General features: G+C 52.2%; 1 protein-coding gene across 10 annotated transcripts in view; it reads left to right on the top strand.

Moving 5' to 3' along the window:
• The window catches only part of TSPOAP1 (TSPO associated protein 1), a 115,575-nt gene that overhangs the window by 13,114 nt on the left and 84,534 nt on the right, over nt 1-17,927 (top strand). For 9 of the 10 annotated variants that reach the window (XR_012648109.1, XR_012648108.1, XR_012648110.1 and 6 more), the window contains exons 2-4: nt 4,270-4,377; nt 6,531-6,659; nt 10,504-10,680. Coding sequence is in view for 6 of the 10 variants with exons in the window: in XM_075013669.1 (XP_074869770.1) it covers nt 4,270-4,377; nt 6,531-6,659; nt 10,504-10,680 (414 nt within the window). In the remaining 4 variants the exon portion in view is untranslated. The remainder of the gene's footprint in view (nt 1-4,269; nt 4,378-6,530; nt 6,660-10,503; nt 10,681-17,927) is intronic. The other variant, XM_075013667.1, reaches the window with a different exon arrangement.

Here is a 17,927-nt window from a genome sequence, read left to right as displayed (position 1 = left end):
AGCCACCCTCAGGCATCGTCTCCATATCCTTGCCAGTGCAATGTGGGGAGATAGCTAGTTCTGAGCAATTGACTACTTTGAGCAACTGACTACTTTAACATTCACTGATAATATGTACAGCGTGGTCACAGAGATAGGGCCCAACCAAAGTCATGATCCTTTGGGTCAATTTCACAGTCATAGGGTATTCAAAATAGCAAATTTCATGATTTCAGCTGTTGAAATCTGAAACGCCTGTGCTGTAATTGTAGTGTTCCTGACCCAAAAGGAACTGGGGGGATCACAGGGTCATGGTAGGGGTTTCCAGTCCTCCTGCCCTTTCTTCTGTGGGATGCTGGTGATGGCACTGCCTTCAGAGCTGGGCAGCTGGAGAGCAGTGGCTGCTGGCCAGGAACCCAGCTCTGAAGGCAGAGCTGTCACCACCAACAATGCAGAAGTGAGGCTGTCAAGGTATGGTATTGCCACCCTTACTTCTGTGCTGTTGCTGGGGTCCTGTCTTCAGAGCTGGACACCTGGACAACAGCCTACACTCTTCAGGCATCCAGTTCTGAAGACAGTGCAGAGGTGAGGGTGGCAATACTATAACCCCCTAAAATAACCTTGTGACCCCCGGCAACTCACTTTTGGGTCAGGCCCCACCCTAGATGAGAAATTATGGTCTCCTCCAAGAAATCTGTGTGGTACAGAGTAAAAGCACATTGGAGACCAGCTTTCATCATCTGCGATGCATTTTTCATGGCCGTGAATTTGGTAGGGCCCTCCATCTACAGCAGACCTGGCAAAGAATGGAAGCCTGGCCTCTCTGCAAGGCAAAGAATGCTGCATGTGTTATATGTAAAAACGCCACCTTTTGGCGTTAAGGGCTGTCTCATGAGGATTGAACACTTGGATCTCTGGCCAGAGTGGGATGGTTTTTGACCGGTTCACCAGTAACTGAGGCACATTGTCACTGCCCTGCCTGTTACCCACAAAGCACATGTACTGATGGGCAGGAAACTAGCTTTGTAACAACAGTAACCCAGTGTTCCAAGCAAAAACAGAACCACTTCCTGGTCTCTGGGCACTGCTGGGAAAAGTTTTGGGCAGGTTTCCCTGGGGCCTGTGACTGGTTGCGTGTGTAGTTGGTGTGATGGGGTAAGGCTGATGTGTGTGTGTGTGTGTTTGTGAGTGTACAAGGGAAAAGCAGGGCTGGCAAACAAGCAGAGTAGGAGCAGCTGAGGAGTAAGCTGCCCTGGGTCCATTGGGGCCAGCTGGTCCCAGTTAAGATTGCCTTTAAAAACCTCTTTGGGCAGTGGGAGAAGAGGGTGATTGAGGAGAGTAGAGGAGATGAGTGGAGGGAGGCAAGGGGAGTTTTCTAGGAACAGCAGTGGAGGGCTCAGCACAAAGGGGCTAAGGTTCCTATCTAGGCAGCTCTGAGATTCAGCCTGAGGCCAGAATGGACTGATTGTACAGGGGCAATCCAGGAGGGGGAATGTGCTGCTGCTGCCGCTGCCGCTGCCACTACCTGGAGGGGGTGAGGGAAGTGACCCAGGGAGAAGAGCTGTGGTGTCCATGGCAAGGGGAGCTTTTCCCCACCAGTGCCAGCCACAGGGTCCCTGGGCTGGAACCCAGAATGAATGGGTGGGGCCTGGGCTCCCCCCAGGCCATCATCTCCCCCCATCTCAAGAAGAGCAGCAGTGTCCTGGCTGTGGGGCTAGTGGACCGGACAGCGGCCTGGAGCCCAGGAGCGAGGCTAGCCGTACCACACTGGTCAGCTGCATGGGCGGTGAGAGCTCGTAGGGTCATGTCTGGGACCGTGGGTCTGTGGCATGCTGAGGGCTGGCTGCTTAGTAGCAGGAAGCCAGAACCATGGGGCTGGTCTTATATACATCTGTATCGAGATGCAGATCGGCTGCTGTATTTGACATGACGAAAGACAGATTAAGGTTTTGCAACTAATTCCCACGTATTCCTTTGCTGCATCGACTCCTCCAGCTACAGGCCGAGGAAGGGGGTCAGTGCTCCCCTCCGCTGCATGCCCCAGACGTGTGCTCCTTGTGTATTGGGGCCTGGGGCCCGGAAGCCACGCTGATGTAAAGCCTCTGCCGCTCTCGCAGCGAGCAGGGAGGTCTCGGCCAGCAGAAGAACCGCACTGTCTCTTCCCCAGCAGTGAGACTTCACACCCTCTTCGGGGCCATTTCAGCCTGCCCGGCTGGGCTGGAAAGACAGAAGGCAATCGCAGGGCCCAAGCCCACAGAGCTGTTCAGTAAAGGAGGGGTTCAGAACACCCTCACCTTGCCGGCCCAGAGACACGGCACCTCCTACCCTTATCATCCCATTCCCTCCTCCCCAAACCAGCCTGTCACCTCTGCGCCCCGTCCATAACAGCTGCCTTAGGCCCCCGTCAATGGGCCCAGGTCTGAGCCTATGGGATCCACTGGCATTGGGGTCCAGCCACTCCACTGAAGTCAGCAGCTGAGGATCTGCCCCTTGAAATCTCTGCTTAGCCTAACCTGGCCCAGAACTGCTGGGGGAGGCAGGAGGACACCCCTCTGGATCGCTGCTCTCCCATGTCCTTCTGCCACCAGAGCACTGCTCCCCACCCCAGCACTCTCTGTGCAGGAGTCACGCACTCCAACCAGAGACCCTGCCCCCTGTGCCCCTCTGTGGGTCACATGCTGTGTACGCCCTTTGCTCTAGCTGCCTGCAGAGCGCTGCTCCCTAGGGTGGCTCTAAGCTGCCGTGCCAGAATTCGTGGGTGGGGAGCAGGCTATGGGGACACAGGGAGGCCCCCCTCCTGTGAAGGTCTCCCCCAGCTTGAAAGGGGCTGGGGACCCTGCCCTCCCCACGTGGGGTTGGGGCTAAAAGCAGCCCCTTGTCTTGGTCCCTGCCCAGGGCAGGTGGAGGGACCCAGGCTGCCCATGGCCAGCTGTGGCTCTGAGGCACTGCCTCTCAGCCAGGGCTGGGTTGACTTAAGGACATCTGTGTGGCTCACAAGTGGGGTGCCAGGGGGAAGAGGGTGGGCAGGGGGTGGGGTCCTGAAGCACAAAGTGGTCAGGCCAGACCTCCTGGCCCCGTCTGGATATCCTGGCCCAGGGTATCTGAGAATCCCGCCGAGGACGCTGCACTGAACCTGAGCTGCGGGCACAGGCCTGTTAGCAGGCGGCTGAGACCTCCAGGCCAGCACATGTCCTGTTGAGTGGGACAGCGCAGGAGGTAATGCTGGGCCAGATGCCGCCAAGGACCTGGAGCTATTGCTGCAGCTGAGCCCATTCCCCATAAGGACCTGGAGCCCTGTGACATACTGACCCCCAGCTACGGCTTAAACCTGCCTCTTGCCAGCACAGATCCTCTCTCCTAAGCTGTGTCTACACGTGCACGCTACTTCGAAGTAGCGGCAGTAACTTCGAAATAGCGCCCGTCACGTCTACACGTGTTGGGCACTATTTCGAAGTTGAAATCGACGTTAGGCGGCGAGACGTCGAAGTCGCTAACCCCATGAGGGGATGGGAATAGCGCCCTACTTCGACGTTCAACATCGAAGTAGGGACGTGTAGACGATCCGCGTCCCGCAACATCGAAATAGCGGGGTCCTCCATGGCGGCCATCAGCTGGGGGGTTGAGAGATACTCTCTCTCCAGCCCTTGCGGGGCTCTGTGGTCACCGTGGGCAGCAGCCCTTAGCCCAGGGCTTCTGGCTGCTGCTGCTGCAGCTGGGGGTCCGTGCTGCATATACAGGGTCTGCAACTAGTTGTTGGCTCTGTGTATCTTGCACTGTTTAATGAAAGTGTGTCTGGGAGGGGCCCTTTAAGGGAGCGACTTGCTGTTGAGTCCGCCCCGTGACCCTGTCTGCAGCTGTGCCTGGCTCCCTTATTTCGATGTGTGCTACTTTGGCGTGTAGACGTTCCCTCGCTGCGCCTATTTCGATGTTGGGCTGAGCAACGTCGAAGTTGAACATCGACGTTGCTGGCCCTGGAGGACGTGTAGACGTTATTCATCGAAATAGACTATTTCGATGTCGCAACATCGAAATAAGCTATTTCGATGTTGGCTGCACGTGTAGACATAGCCCTAGACTCCCTGCTCGGCCTCCCCCCTGCAGCCTCCCGTCCAACCTCCCCCCACCCCTGCCTTTCCTGCACCCACACATCAGGGTCTACTTCAGACTTCGGGAGCAATTCCTGCCGTGGGAGGCCACAGCTGGCCAGCAGCAGTGGGCAGGTGTCTGCCTGATCTCATTGCAGAGTGCCGGGGGTGTCCCAGCTCGTCTCTTCCATCTCTTCCTCGGCAGGGTTGCGCTGATGGCAGCTGCCTGGTGAAGCAGAACACCGCACTCCTGAGGGCGCTGGAGGAGTTACAGCGCCGCTGCGCCAGCCTGAAGGAGGAAAACTGCCTGCTGGTGAGCATGGGAGAGGGGCCTGGGGACAGCCCCTGCCGGCTGGGCTCGCTCTCAAGCCTCCTGCAGGGCCAAAGGGTGTGTGGCTGAGAGGCTTTCCTGGGCGGCAGGGCAGCATCTGGAGCTGGGCCCTGAGTGGGAGCAAAGTCCTTCGCTCTGCTGGAAGCTGGGCTGGATCCTGACATGCAGGGCCCTGTGGTATGGCAAGTGAAGGAGGCCCCATGCCAGGGAGCATGAACTCCCTCATTCACCCAGGGAGCACGTTGCATGTGTGAACACAAGTGCTTTACGCTCTGGGGAGTTCTCCTCAGTCAAGGCTTACAAGCTCTCCTGCATCTCCAGAATACAAAGGCTGTGGATAGCTTCAGCCCCACCACAGAAAGAGCCTTGGCAACCCCAGCTGTGGTGTCCCTGCAGCTACCCCTGCAAGGCCGTGCGCCTGGGCTTTAGTAAAGCGTTTATCAGGCCGGCTCGCTCGAGACCATACTCAGCATTAACTCCACTCCTGTCACCCCCAAACGTCTAAGAAAATGTAAGGAGAGGTTAGCAAATCTGCTTGGGCACATCAGGGGGCTCAGCTTATTTTACTCTTTTTGAAAGAGGAGTGAATAACCTGCGAATGATCTTGCCAGGTGACAGTAAACGGGCAGCAGTTGCAGTTTACCAGTGAGGGCAGATAATAATAATAAAAAAAAGGGGTATAGAACAGCGGTTCCCAGCCTTTTCCAGACGGGGACCCATTTTGACAAGTCAGAGAGACTTGCTGACCCAAGAACAACAAGAAGTCCTGTGGCACCTTATAGACGAACAGATATTTTGGAGCACACGCTTTCGTGCATCTCATGAAGCGGGTCTTTGCCCACGAAAGCTTATGCTCCAAAATATCTGTTTGTCTATAAGGTGCCACAGGACTTCTTGTTGTTCTGGAAGATACAGACTAACACGGCAACCTCTCTGATACTTGGTGACCCACGGCAATTCAAAAAGGGCCCCAGAGGGCGGGGGGCTTAGGGAAGCTGTGCAGTAACTAGCTAATTTTGTGCCTGAGGCAAGAATATAAAACCGTGCCCCTGCACGTTTCTATATCTAGAGTCAGTCCATAGAAAGGGAAAATACACGAATAAAATAATAACCATTTATTTATTGTAGTTTAATATGATGGGGGAAAGACTCATCCTCAAACTGCTCCCCCTGCTCCTGGCTTAAACCCCATGCTCTGAGGGGCTGGGGGGAGTCACAAACAAAAAAATGGCAACTGAGAAATCAGCTATGTAGAAGAGAAGGGGGGCAAAGGAGGGAAGGGGGGTGAAAATTACTACGAGAGACTAGTAAGTGGCTTGCATGGGATTGCTATGAATATCAAAGACATGGCGGCAGCACTCTTTGTAATGTGTAAGGCAGGGAGGGTCCAACTTTTTTACACTGGGGGCCACAGGGCAATTGTTTAAATGTTCCAGGGGCTGAACACAAAATAGCCCCAAGCCGCCGCCACCACCCCACCCCTACCCCCAGCCTTAGATCCCTCCTGCAGCTCTAACCAGCCCCAGCCTTAGACACTCCCTCCTCCTCCTGCAGCCTCTTCCCCCGGGCTGCTAGGCTGGGTGTCTCCCCAGCCCTCCTGATCCCAGCAGGTAACAGTCATTAAAACCAGTTAACTCAAGTGTTAAGCTCTCAGCACCTAGGCATAAGGTAAGTGCTGTCTCTAATGATAAGATATCCACCTGAGGCAGCAGTGTTAAGAAACTGCAAATGGCTTCTTTAACAGCCACGTGTAGCTGGGAACTGCCCGGCTGGCCACCCTTAACAAATCTAATGGCGAGCCATGTTTGGGTCCTGACCCATAGGTTGGGAATCCCTGGTTTAGGGACAATAAAATATGGGAAGAAAAGAAAATGAGATTCAATTTGAAAAAATGGAATTTACACATGCGGAGAAAACTCATTAGAAACACAGAGATTGGACTTGGGCGGGGGGGCGTGTTTGACCAGCGGTGATCCTTGAAGAGACTGCTGGGAAAGGTGAAAGCTGAACATGATCCTGTGCTAATGCCGCTTGGGGGTCCTTCTCCGGACAGGGTAAGACTGGAAATGGAGGTGTGGGGGGCTGCAAGCAGGGTGTGGGCGAAAGGACCTCTAACTGTCCCACTCGCTGCCTAGCGGAAGAGCTGTTTTCCTGAGACGGAGGAGAAGGTGAAGCATCTGAAGAGAAAGAACGCGGAGCTGGCCCTGATCGCAAAGCGCCTGGAGGAGAGAGCCAGAAAACTGCAGGAAGCCAACCTCAGAGTAGTAAGTGTTTAACCCTCTCAGCCGCATTGTGTGGCATGGCGCTGCCGGGCCACCCCTCCCCCAGGGCTTCAGTGCCACCGGTTCTTCCTAGCTGTGGCGGCATGACTGGAGGAGAAGGCACATTGGAGCAGAGCTAGCAGGTTATTTTTCCGCTCCTTTGGCCTCCCAGCCCACAGTGGGAAGCAGGGCATCCCCAGCCCTGCCCCCTCCCTGGCCTGCTCCCCCAGCAATGCAGGGCTCAGAGCCGAGGTGGGGTGGGGTGTTGTCCTGTGCTCCCTTAGGGGCAGCCTTGTCCCCATGAGAAGTGAGGCTGTGCCCATTGCTAGCTAATGGTAGATGAAACTCCCTAACTGAACCCTGATGATGTGCAGGTAGAGTGAAGTGACTGGGGTCTTCCTGCTGGAGCCACCCCTGCTGTGGGGCTGTGCCCCTTCCGAGAGGCCCATTGTAAGCTGCCCCCATGGGAGATTTCTTTGCACATCTCGCTGCAATGCTGGGAACAATTTGCAGCGAGTGGGCAAAGGAAGCAAAGCATCTCGTGGGCACTGTTGCCTGTTCCTGTGGATAAAGTGGGGGACCTGAGATGGAGAATAACAGGGCCCAGTAAAACTCCCCCTTTTCCTCCTAAAAGGGCTTAAAAATCTCAAGTGTCTCTCTCCAGCACAGGAAAGGCTCAAGGGGTTTCCATGAGCACCAGGAGCACACGCCTGATGTCAGTGTTGGAACATGAACCACTCGCCTCCGAGAAACAATGTGTGTAACGGACAACTTGATTTCTAGCTGCTCTAGTTACAACGCAGCAGCCTCGTGTAGCGAGGGAATGTGTGGGAGGCATCTGCCTGCCTCAGCAGCAGCACTCAAGTACTTCAAGGGAGATGCAGCGAGGAGTTAGCATTTGATTGCTAGATATGGCTTCTGTCAATGCCTGGTTCTGCTGCAGCACTCTGAGGCTGCTTAGTGGTGCAAGGTGCCTGGAGCGCAGCGATCCCTCAGCTGGATGATTTGTGCATGCAAAGGGAGTTAGAATCAGAGTTTTCCCCAGGAACTGAAATTCGCAGAGGCTGGGGGGAGTGTCAGAGCCAATGACGGGTGAGTGCTGGAGGGCTGGAGTGCACATTGAAAAACACAATCTCAACTTTAGCTATAAAACGTTAGGGCCTAAATTGCTGGAGGGAGAGCTCAGTGGTTTGCGCGGTGGCTTGCCGAACACAGGGTTACGAGTTCAATCCTTAGGAAGGCAATTTAGGGATTGGGCAAATAGATGCCAGGGGTGGTGCTTGGACTGGACTAGATGACCCCGCGAGGTTCCTTTCAGTTCTAGGCGATGTGTGTGTAAATGAGCTGTTGGCACTCGAGAGGCATGTCAATGGTTCCTTGAAAATATCCCCTCAGTGTGCAGCAGCTTCACAGAAGCTAATGGGGTGTTAAGGAAAGTGAGAGAGGAAATATAAAGATGCTATATAAATCCATGGTACGCCGAGATCTTGAAATATTGTTTGTGGTCAGCTCATCCCCATCCTGCCCCCCCAAATGTACTGGGATTGGAAAAGGTACAGAGAAGAGCTACTAAAATAAGCAGGAGTATGAAACAGGAAGAGCCCTCAGGAAGATCTGTGCCCATGATACCAGAGTGACATCTGCCTACTGCTGCTCACAGTGCGGAAAGGACTGCCACTCCCGGACTGGATTGCACAGCCACAGAAGACACTGCTCAAATCAGTCCAACTGGAGCTCAAACCCATGATCCCTCGGGATCGAAGGAAGCCTACTGTATATGAAACAGGAGGGGACATTAAAATGACTGGGGTTTTCAGCTTGGAAAAGAGACATCTAAGTGGGGCTATACTAGAAATCAATAAAGCCTTGTTTGGTGTGAAGAAAGTGGATAAGGAAATGGTATTCAGTCCTTCACCAAAAGGAAGCAGTTCTTTGCCTAACATGGAGTCAGCCCAGGGAACTCTTTGCCAGTGGATGCTGTGAAGGTCAGACTAGAACAGGATTAATAAAAGGATGAGAGAAACTCTGGGAAGATGGCTCCATCGAGGGCTATGAGCCAGGATCGGCGGGCATGGCACACTATGCTGTGAGTGTCCCTTGTGTCTCTTTGCAGAAGCTGGAACTGGATGACAGGGGATGGATCATAGGAGGCTTTTAGCTGTTCTGTTCTTTCCCTCTGAAGCACCTGATGTTGACCTTTGCCAGAAACCAGGATACGGGGCTTGATGGACCTTTGCTTTGACCCAGTGTGGCCATTCTTATGTTAATAAAAACACTAAAAATATTTAGCATAGAAATTCCCCAGGGTAATTACCTCCTGAGGTAGAAATGATGAGAGAGAGAGAGGAAACTTGGGAAATAATGTATTTAAAAAAAATAGCCTCCTAGGAAACATTCATTTGTGTAAATTCCTATTCCCAGTCCCAATTCTAGCATTCCGGAGCCAAGTCGTTAAAACAGTCCCAAAAAGAAATGTTCCTTTTGCATGCTCTTACTTTTCCTCCTGCTGCGCCCCACTGGCTGGCGTTGTCTGTGGTCAGTGGAGACTCAGCATTTAGAGGTGCTTTCACATAAGTTCACCTTCCCGGTGTGTGTGGGGGAGGCATTTTGCTCGTCCCCCACAGCTGCTCACCGCTCAATCCTTATGCCACCGTTCCCTCCACCACTCTGCTGCCAATGGTCCTGGGGTGCCACAGTGACCTTTGGGAGTTAATCTCTTGAGGTTACCCCAGCTCTCAGGGAGGGCACCTCACTGCCAGTGCCGCTGGGTGTGTCTCTTCCACAGACATGTTGTCCCTCAGCAGGTCTAAGCACTTAGACCTGACTACCGGTGACTTCGGCTCTGGTAGTCACTGAGCAGAACTAAAGAGATTCCCTGGAGCCTAACCAGCTTTACACAGTGAGACGGCCGGTCAAATGGTGCTTGTGACTCAGGCTGACCATTAAGCAAAACACTTGTTCCTGCCCTCTCTCTCCCCTGCGATGTCCCCAGTAAGCGCAGGCTAAGTGCAGTTCTGCTGTTCTTTGCTCATACAACGAGCAAGGGCTGTTGGTGCCCTCAGCGAGCTATGACTTTAACACCCCCCCCATTCCATATGGAGAAATATGAGACATCTAGAATGGAATTTCAGTGGCTTCCATCTAGAGCTGGTGGGTCCCAATCTCCCTGGGCCCAGCTGCCTCCCTGGAGTCTCCGGAGCCCAGCAGTCATCTCCAGGTCAGTCTCTCCAGAGTCAGGTCTCTTCCCTCCACTCACAAGATGACGGTGGAAGAGGAGCCTGAGCTCAGTGGGGGGCTGTCGGAGACCCAGGTTCACTTGCCTGCTGGGTCCAGCCGCCTGCCTCGAGTCAATTGCACTGGCTCAGTGACTGTGCGGGCGAATAGGAGCAATAGAGCACAGCCTGAGCCCGCTTCCCGGGGATCAGTGGGGCTTGGGTTGGAAGAATTTCTTTGGACCCCCTCCAAAGCAAGAGGCAAAGATGGGCCTTGAGCATGGGCCTTTCATCTCCTCCTAGGGGAGGGCCCTGGGTTAAAGCTTGTAAGGGCAGCACCACCTGGCTCGTGCAAGGAGCCCTTCATTTCCTTTTGCACAGTGCCTGGGGACAGACCAGAACGTTCCTTGGCTCCCTGGTGCCTTTTTGTCAATGTCTCTGCATCTCCAAAGGTTTTCAGAAGCTTTTACCGATTTTTTCCCCCCACTTCAATTTTCCAGAGCTGCTTTTGAACCAAAAGCATCCGTGATTGCTCCAACACACACGCACACGTGCACGCGCACACATGCACACGCACCCCCCCCCCCGTGCCTCTGGGTGTTGGTTGCTCCCTTCCTGTTCTCTCCCTGGTGCAGGTAAACACTCCAGTGGCTGTGAAGGGCTCCAGCTGGGAGCTGTGTAAGAAAGCATGCGCCCGCCAGCGTGCCAAGGACCTGACAGAGCAGGCCAGCGCCCTCCTAGCAAAAGATAAACAGATAGAAACATTGGAGAACACGTGCCGAGAGCTACAGGCGAAACTCGTGGCGGGGAAGGTGAGTGTCTCCCTGGGGTTTCCCTCACGGCTGGGACAGGCCAAAGCTTTGGAGTGGTGCAATTAGGCGGTAACAGAAAATGAGTCTCCACAAGCTGGCAAGAGGCAAGTGAAACCCCCCTGGAATCTGAAACCAGTGGTTGAGTTTTGGGAGTCTGAGTCAGAGTCTGGCAGTTGGAGAGCTCGTTGCAGAGAAAGGGTCTGGGCCTCACGCGGTGCATCTACGCTGCTCAGAGAGACCCGTGGCACCAACCCCGGGCTGACACGTATGCCTCGCAGGGGGGTGCTGCAGGGCTGCCCATATCCATGTGGACATTCAGGCTCAGGCAGGAGCCTGGGCTCTGAAACTCAGAGACAGGGAAGGGCTCAGAGCCTGGGCTGCAGCCTGAGCCTAGAGAACGTGACCTATGAAGAAAGGCTGAAAGAATTGGGCTTGTTTAGTTTGGAAAAGAGAAGATTGAGGGGGGACATGATAGCAGTTTTCAGGTGTCTAAAAGGGAGTCATAAGGCAGAGGGAGGGAACTTGTTCTTCCTTGCCTCTGAGGATAGAACAAGGGGCAATGGACTTAAATTGCAGCAGGGGAGGTTCAGGTTGGACATTAGGAAAAAGTTCCTAACTGTCAGGGTGATCAAACACTGGAACGAATTGCCAAGGGAGGTGGTAGAATCTCCATCACTGGAGATATTTAAGAAGAGGTTAGATAGATGGCTTTCAGGGATGGTCTAGAAAGTGCTTGGTCCTGCCATGAGGGCAGGGGGCTGGACTTGATGGCCTCTTGAGGTCCCTTCCAGTCCTACTCTTCTATGATTCTATGATTCTATCTACACAGCTATTGTTAGCCTATAGCGTGAGCCCCTGGAGCTTGAGTCCGCTGACTGGGGCTAAGACAAGCTCGGTGGCTTTGTCCAGTGTAGATGTACCCACTGTGGAGACCTGTGCTGTGACTCTGAGTGTGTATATCTGAGCTGTTGCATTTGCTGCTAATGCCCATTCTAGTCCCAAGCTGGGGACAGCCAGCTGGAATGTTACCATGTCTGCCTACGATCCTACCTTTCCACTTGTGAGATGCAGCTCACTGCATGCTCACAGCCATTGCAAGTGTAATTACAATTAAATGCGTAAAGGTATATCCCTGCGAGCACAGTGTAAGGCTGTGAACACGCACATTTGGAGAAGTAAGGGTAAAGGACCAGAGTCACCTTAACTCTGCCCCTGACTTGTTTGATGTGTATTACAGTATGGTGTGCTGTCACATGATTGCATAACAGTGACAGGCAATAAAGCAGAAGAAGCTCACTTCTCTGAGGACACCCCCAGAGTTGTCTCTTTCCTTAGTCCAGAGTGCAGGCAATGCTGTCTCAGATGAAGGACAGCTGGGTGAGCGGTTTGTAACAGCTATTTTATGACATCTGTTGCTTCATTTTGTGTCCTTGAATGGTCCCTGAGCAAATGGTCAATTTTTCATATGCCTTCAGTGTATTTCCTGGTGTGTAGCTTCTTAGAGCAGAATATGGGACTTAAAAGCTTGGCTCAGACACATGGCCCAGCCAGCCCGGGCTCCTGTCTCTAACAGTGGCCAGCTCCAGACTGGTCAGAGGAAGGTGCAAAATTGCTGTCCTGGGTGGGTATTTGACACTTTGAGACCGGCTTAAGCTTTGAAGCAGGAGAGTTCATTTCCCATCTAAAAGTTTGTTAGTCTTAAGCAGCAGGATTTGGGATGTTGTATCTCTAGATATGTTCAGTCCCTCTTGGAATCTCACTAGACTCTTGGCTTCAATAACACATGGTGGCAGTGAGTTACATGGGGTAACTCTTGCCCAGAGAGAAAGTATTTGCCTTTGTCAGTTTTGAGTTTCTCACCTTTCAGTGTCACTGACACGCCATTGGTCTTGTGTGATGAGACAGGGACAACTTCTAGCCTATTTGCTGTTTTATCACAGTCCCCCTTAGTTGTCTCCCATCTAGTGCAACCAGTCCCAATCTTTTCAGAGTCTGAGTTTTTCCAGGCGCTTGATGGTTCTTGTTGCCCTTCTCTGCTCTGTGGCAAATTTTGCATTTAAAGAACAGGCCGTGGTAAATATTTTTCTTTCCAAATCCAAGGTGCTTTGTTTGGGCGCTCTGTTCCCAGCTCGTGTTCTCTGACAGCGTGAGGGCAGCTTTGGAGCAGGGGCTGCGTAGCATGTATTCACCGCTGCAGCGGCCACATTTCGTTCGCATGAGGATTCTGCCTAACTGTTGAGCAGTGTGGAACATTTGCTGTTCTTTCCAAATGTGGCTGCTGGGGGATGTGTTTCAGTATTCTAGCAGCTTGTCTCAGACTGAATTCCTAAGCCAAATATCCCTGGACCAGTTTTAGCAGTAGAAGAAATGAATTGTGGTAAACACATCATTTTGTACACAACACAATATTCCAGCCTTGCCAGATTTGCTACAGGTTGTGCCTCTATTATCTGGACTTCCATAGTGTGGCAACATCTGCAGTCTGGCATCCCCGTGGGAGTTCCTGGGCTGCAGCACTCACAGAGAAAACTGTCCTCGAGTTCAGCAACTCCTCCCCTGCCTCCCCCAGAGCTTCCGGAGTGCTGCAAATAGCTTGTTGTGGCACAGAAGTGGAGGGGGAGGAGCGGGGGTGGAGGAGATACTTGAGGAAAGAGGCAGGGTGGCTGCAGAGCCCTGCAGTCAGGACTGCGCTCTGTAGGGAGTGGCAGAGGCTGGGAGGGCAGCCCCATGGCTACACAGCTCGGTGTACTCCTGGGGGCCAGCCAGAGGGCTCTGCAGCCACCTGCCTTTTCTCCTGAACTTCCCCTTCCACCCTATTCCTCGTGTGGGCAATGCAGTCGTTCTGTCACCAGTGGCGCCCCACAGCTGGCAGCAGTAGAGCAGAGGCATGGATTTATCCTGGTCCCTCAAAGTCCCTGGTTTGGGGCCGGCCAGGTCCCAGGGGTGCCAGGCCAGGGAAGTACAACCTGTAGCAGTCTCTGAAGTTTGGCAATAACCTGCTTCCTGCTCTGGCCCTGATACTTTCCGCACAGTCACTAAAGGATTGATTCTTCATCACCAGCCCCGCCAGGAGGCAGGGCAGGGGATTTCCTCCTGTGGCAGAAAGAGGCCTGAGATACCAAGAGGCTAGGAGCAAGATTCACAAAGGGACATGGGTGTCACGCTGCTCATCCTTACAACACCTCACTCTTTGGTGCCTAGAACATCACTGGAACACACGGCCACGGACAGAGCCTGAGTTTGGAGCTAGCCTGGGAAGAATATGATCCATTCTAGGTGGGAGCTGCCTCGCCCAACCATGGGAGATGGTGACTAAGCCCTGTGCCTCACAGAGCTACGGCAAACGTTTCATGCAGGTTGCAGCGAGGCACACGCAGGAACTGCTCAGGCACCTCAAGCGTTTCTTGTGAGAGTGACTAAGGAAGGTGCCCAATTCCACCGAAAATAGCCAGAGGCACCATCACTCAGCTGTTCAAATCCCTTCCTTGCCACTGGCAGAGCAGGGAATCTAACCCAGGTCTCCCACTTCCCAGGCTAGTGGGCTGATCCCAGGGCTTGGAATTATAAGGTGGCCAGTGTCAGCGCCTCAGTATTTGAGTGGGATCCGAACCAAGAGGGCGCCTCTGAGCACAGCTACTGGCTGGGGTCCTGCCCATGCTACAAGATGAGGAACTCCTGTATTCCCTGGTTCAGGGACTATGTTGGGATTTGGGTGGTGGGGAGAGACCAGTGTAGGAGCAGGTGCTGATGGAACTTTTGCCCTGAAAATATAGATGTCAGGTGAGTTCAGGTGCCTACAAGCTTTCGGTGGAAGTGTCGAGCATTAGAGTGGAGGCTAAAATGGGTAGGTAGAGGCCTAACCCGAGGTAGAGTCACAATTGTGGTGTTGAGGCACCTCGGTACCTTTGTGAATCTAGCCATCGGTGTCTCGTCTGTGGCAGAGCCACGTGCCAGGCTACCACTGTAGTGTCTGGACTGCACTTCCTCTGTATCAGCTCACTAGAGTTACCCAGTACTGAAAGGCAGGCACATACGGCCGTGCTTTGTCACAGCAGGACCTTTGAGCCTAGCACCTTGCAGGCTGAAGCCCTACTACTGCCATCACTAAATCAGAAGTTCTAGCGTATAGTAATTATTTTTAAAATGCTGTATGAAAGGACCATAGTAGGACCATAGTTAGGGTTGCAAAGTCAAGCACACAAAAGTTAGAGAAGGTCAGAATTAAGGCAGTGCCATTGTGAGCTGGCCAGAATGACATCCCGCCTTTCCTTTCTGCATGGGTAGCAGGGATCTGAACCCAGAGAAAGGCATGAGTAATTCAAATGACTCCTTCCAGTGCATATCACTTAGCACTAATCTAAATTAAATGTAGTCAGGCAGAAAAAAGCAGAACAAGAGCTGACAGGTGGCAGCTGAAGCTCGACCAATTCAGACTAGAAATACGTTGCAAATGTTTAACAGTGAGGCGAGTTTGACATCGCAACAGCTGATGAAGGAGAACGGTGGGAAAATTAGCTCTCATAATGGAAAGTGTTGGACACCATAAACACGGGGCCATGAGATGAGGAGCTGCTTCAGAACACCCAACAAAATGAGGTGAGTGGACAACACTTTGGCAGATTAGAGTCTATGTAGGTAAGTGCAAGGACATTTACATTGGCAGGAGAAATTTTGGACTGCTCACCCACATTGCCGAGCTCTAAAGACATGTTGGTGCTGGAGCTGGAAAGTGTAATTTCCTTCTTGAGGAGACAAACCCAGGCTGTCTGTGTGGGACTAGCAGTGTTAAAAGAAGTGTAGCCCCAGTGGTACAGGCTATGGGAGTGGATAGCTTTCCCCCGTTCGATCCCATCTGAGACCAAAAGTATGTATGTGAAGTGGTAAGCACATGCTGTGGCTACCCATCTGTTGCTGTCTTGCTCGTCTGAGCACTGCTAACGCGCAACATGGGAGAACAAGGCTATAGATGATGAAATGAAAATCAACAAGGACAAAAGTAAGGTGCTTCCAGACGTGAGACCACTACGCAGGGGAGAACGTGAGCTCATAATGGAAGATGAGAGGGCGGCAGAGCTGCTCAAGACCTACTTTGCTTCAGCCTTCTCACAAAAAATAACATGTGACAGGATACGTAGTGAAGTTACCACAGACCATAAAGGGAAAGGGAGGCAGGTCAGGGTAAATAAAAAAAAAAAAGTGGCAGAAATCTTCTAACCAATTCGAATGAATTAATCAGTGGGGCTAGATCGTATTTACCCAAGGGTATTGAAGGAATTCTGGAACCACTAGCAATAATATTTACAAACACATGGAGGACAGGAGAGGACTCAGAAGACTGGGGAAAGGCTAACAAGGTGCCCATCATTGAAAAAGGGGGAAAACAGGGAGCTCAGGAGCTACAGGTCAGTCAGCCTGACTTCGATCCCTAGGAAGCTCCTAGAGTAATGGACAAAACATTCAGTTTGTGGATGCCTGAGGCTGAAGGGTGACCACTAGCAGGCAGCTCGGATTTACCAAGAACAAATTCTGCTGGATTCCCTTCTTTGACAGCGTCCCTTGTTTGGTGGATGGGGGAATGTGGTAGATGTAATATACCCAGACTTTTGCAAGGCTTTAGACACAGTCCCAGACAACATTCTGACAAGTAAGCTGAAGAAATGGGAGCTCAGCATATCTAACATTAAGTTACATAACTGGTTAACTAGGTGCAAAAAAAGAGTTACTACTAATGGAGTGATGTAGAATTGGGAGAGAAATCTCAAGTGGGTTCCACAGGGATTTGTTCTGAGTTTCATGTTATTTAACATTTAGATTAATTACTTGGATGTAGGAATAGAATCATAGGGCTGGAAGGGACCTCAGGAGGTCATCTGGTCCAGCACCCTGTTTCGAGCAGGATCAACTCTCACTCAGTCATCCCAGCCAGGACCTTCTCAAGCTGGGACTTAAAAACATCGAGGGATGGAGATTCCACCACCTCTCTAGGTAACGCATTCCAAAGCTTCACCACCCTCCTGGTGAAGTAGTTTTACCTAATATTTAATCTACACCTCTCCCCCTTTAACTCCAGGCCATTACTACTTGTTCTGCTATCTGACACCACTGAGAACAGTTTCTCACCCTCCTCTATAGAGCTCCCCTTCTGGAAGCTGAAGGCTGCTATTAAATCACCCCTAAGTCTTCTCTTCTGTAAACTAAACAAGCCCAAATCCCTCACCCTATCCTCATAGGTCTTGTGCTCCAGCCTCTTAATCATTTTTGTTGCTCTCCACTGAACTTGCTCCAGCACATCCACATCCTTTTTATACTGGGGGACCCAAAACTGGACACAGTATTCCAGATGTGGCCTCACCAGTGCCGCATAGAGGGGAACAACCACTTCTCTAGACCTGACAACTACTTCTCTAGATCTCTAGAGAGCTTATTGATCAAGTTGCAGATGACGCTTCGGAGGAAAGAGCTAACATTCAGAAGGATCTTGATAAACTGGAGAACTGGGCTATAGACAACACAATGAAATTCAACACAAATAAATGTAAGGTGCTGCACTTAGTGAACAAAAACCAAATCCAGAACGGAGGATAACTGGCTTGGCAGCAGCGTTGTTGAGAAGGCTCTGGAAGTTGGGTTGAAGCACAGCCCCAGTATGACTCAGTAAGACGATGCTGTTGGGGGACGGGGAAGGAGAGCAAATGCAATGTTGGATTGCATTAGCAGAGGCAGAGCGTGCAAGTCATGGGAGGAGATGGTATTGCTCTACTTGGCACTGGTTAGGCCTCAGCTGGAACACTTTGTGCAATTTTGATCACCGGCGGACAGGAAAAGGGGAAAGCGTCCAGAGGTGAATGACAGAGATGATCGAAGGGATGGAATGCAGCCCTGGGAGCAAAGATGGAAGGAACTGGGTATGTTTAGTTGGGGGAGATGGAGATCAAGGGGGGATCTGACACTTGTCTTTAAATAATTGAAAGGCTGCCATATAAAAGATGGGGAAAAGCTGTCCTCTCTTCCCACTGAGCGCAGGACAAGAGGCAAGGAGGCAAACCCCAGCACAGCAGCTATAGGTGAAATCTCAGGAGCAGCTTCCTAACTGTAAGGGCGGTAGGACAGTGGAACAGATGCCTGGGGAGTTGTGGAAACGCCTTCCCTGGAAGATTTCAAGAAGAGGCTGGCTGGCCACACGTCTTGGATGGTTTAGACCCAACCAATCCTGCTTCTTGGCAGGGGTGGGGTGGGAAGTGTGGCTG

This window comes from Carettochelys insculpta, chromosome 19 (assembly GCF_033958435.1).
Source record: "Carettochelys insculpta isolate YL-2023 chromosome 19, ASM3395843v1, whole genome shotgun sequence".
NCBI classification, from domain to species: Eukaryota; Metazoa; Chordata; order Testudines; family Carettochelyidae; genus Carettochelys; species Carettochelys insculpta.
This window is presented reverse-complemented; position numbering and strand designations above follow the sequence as displayed.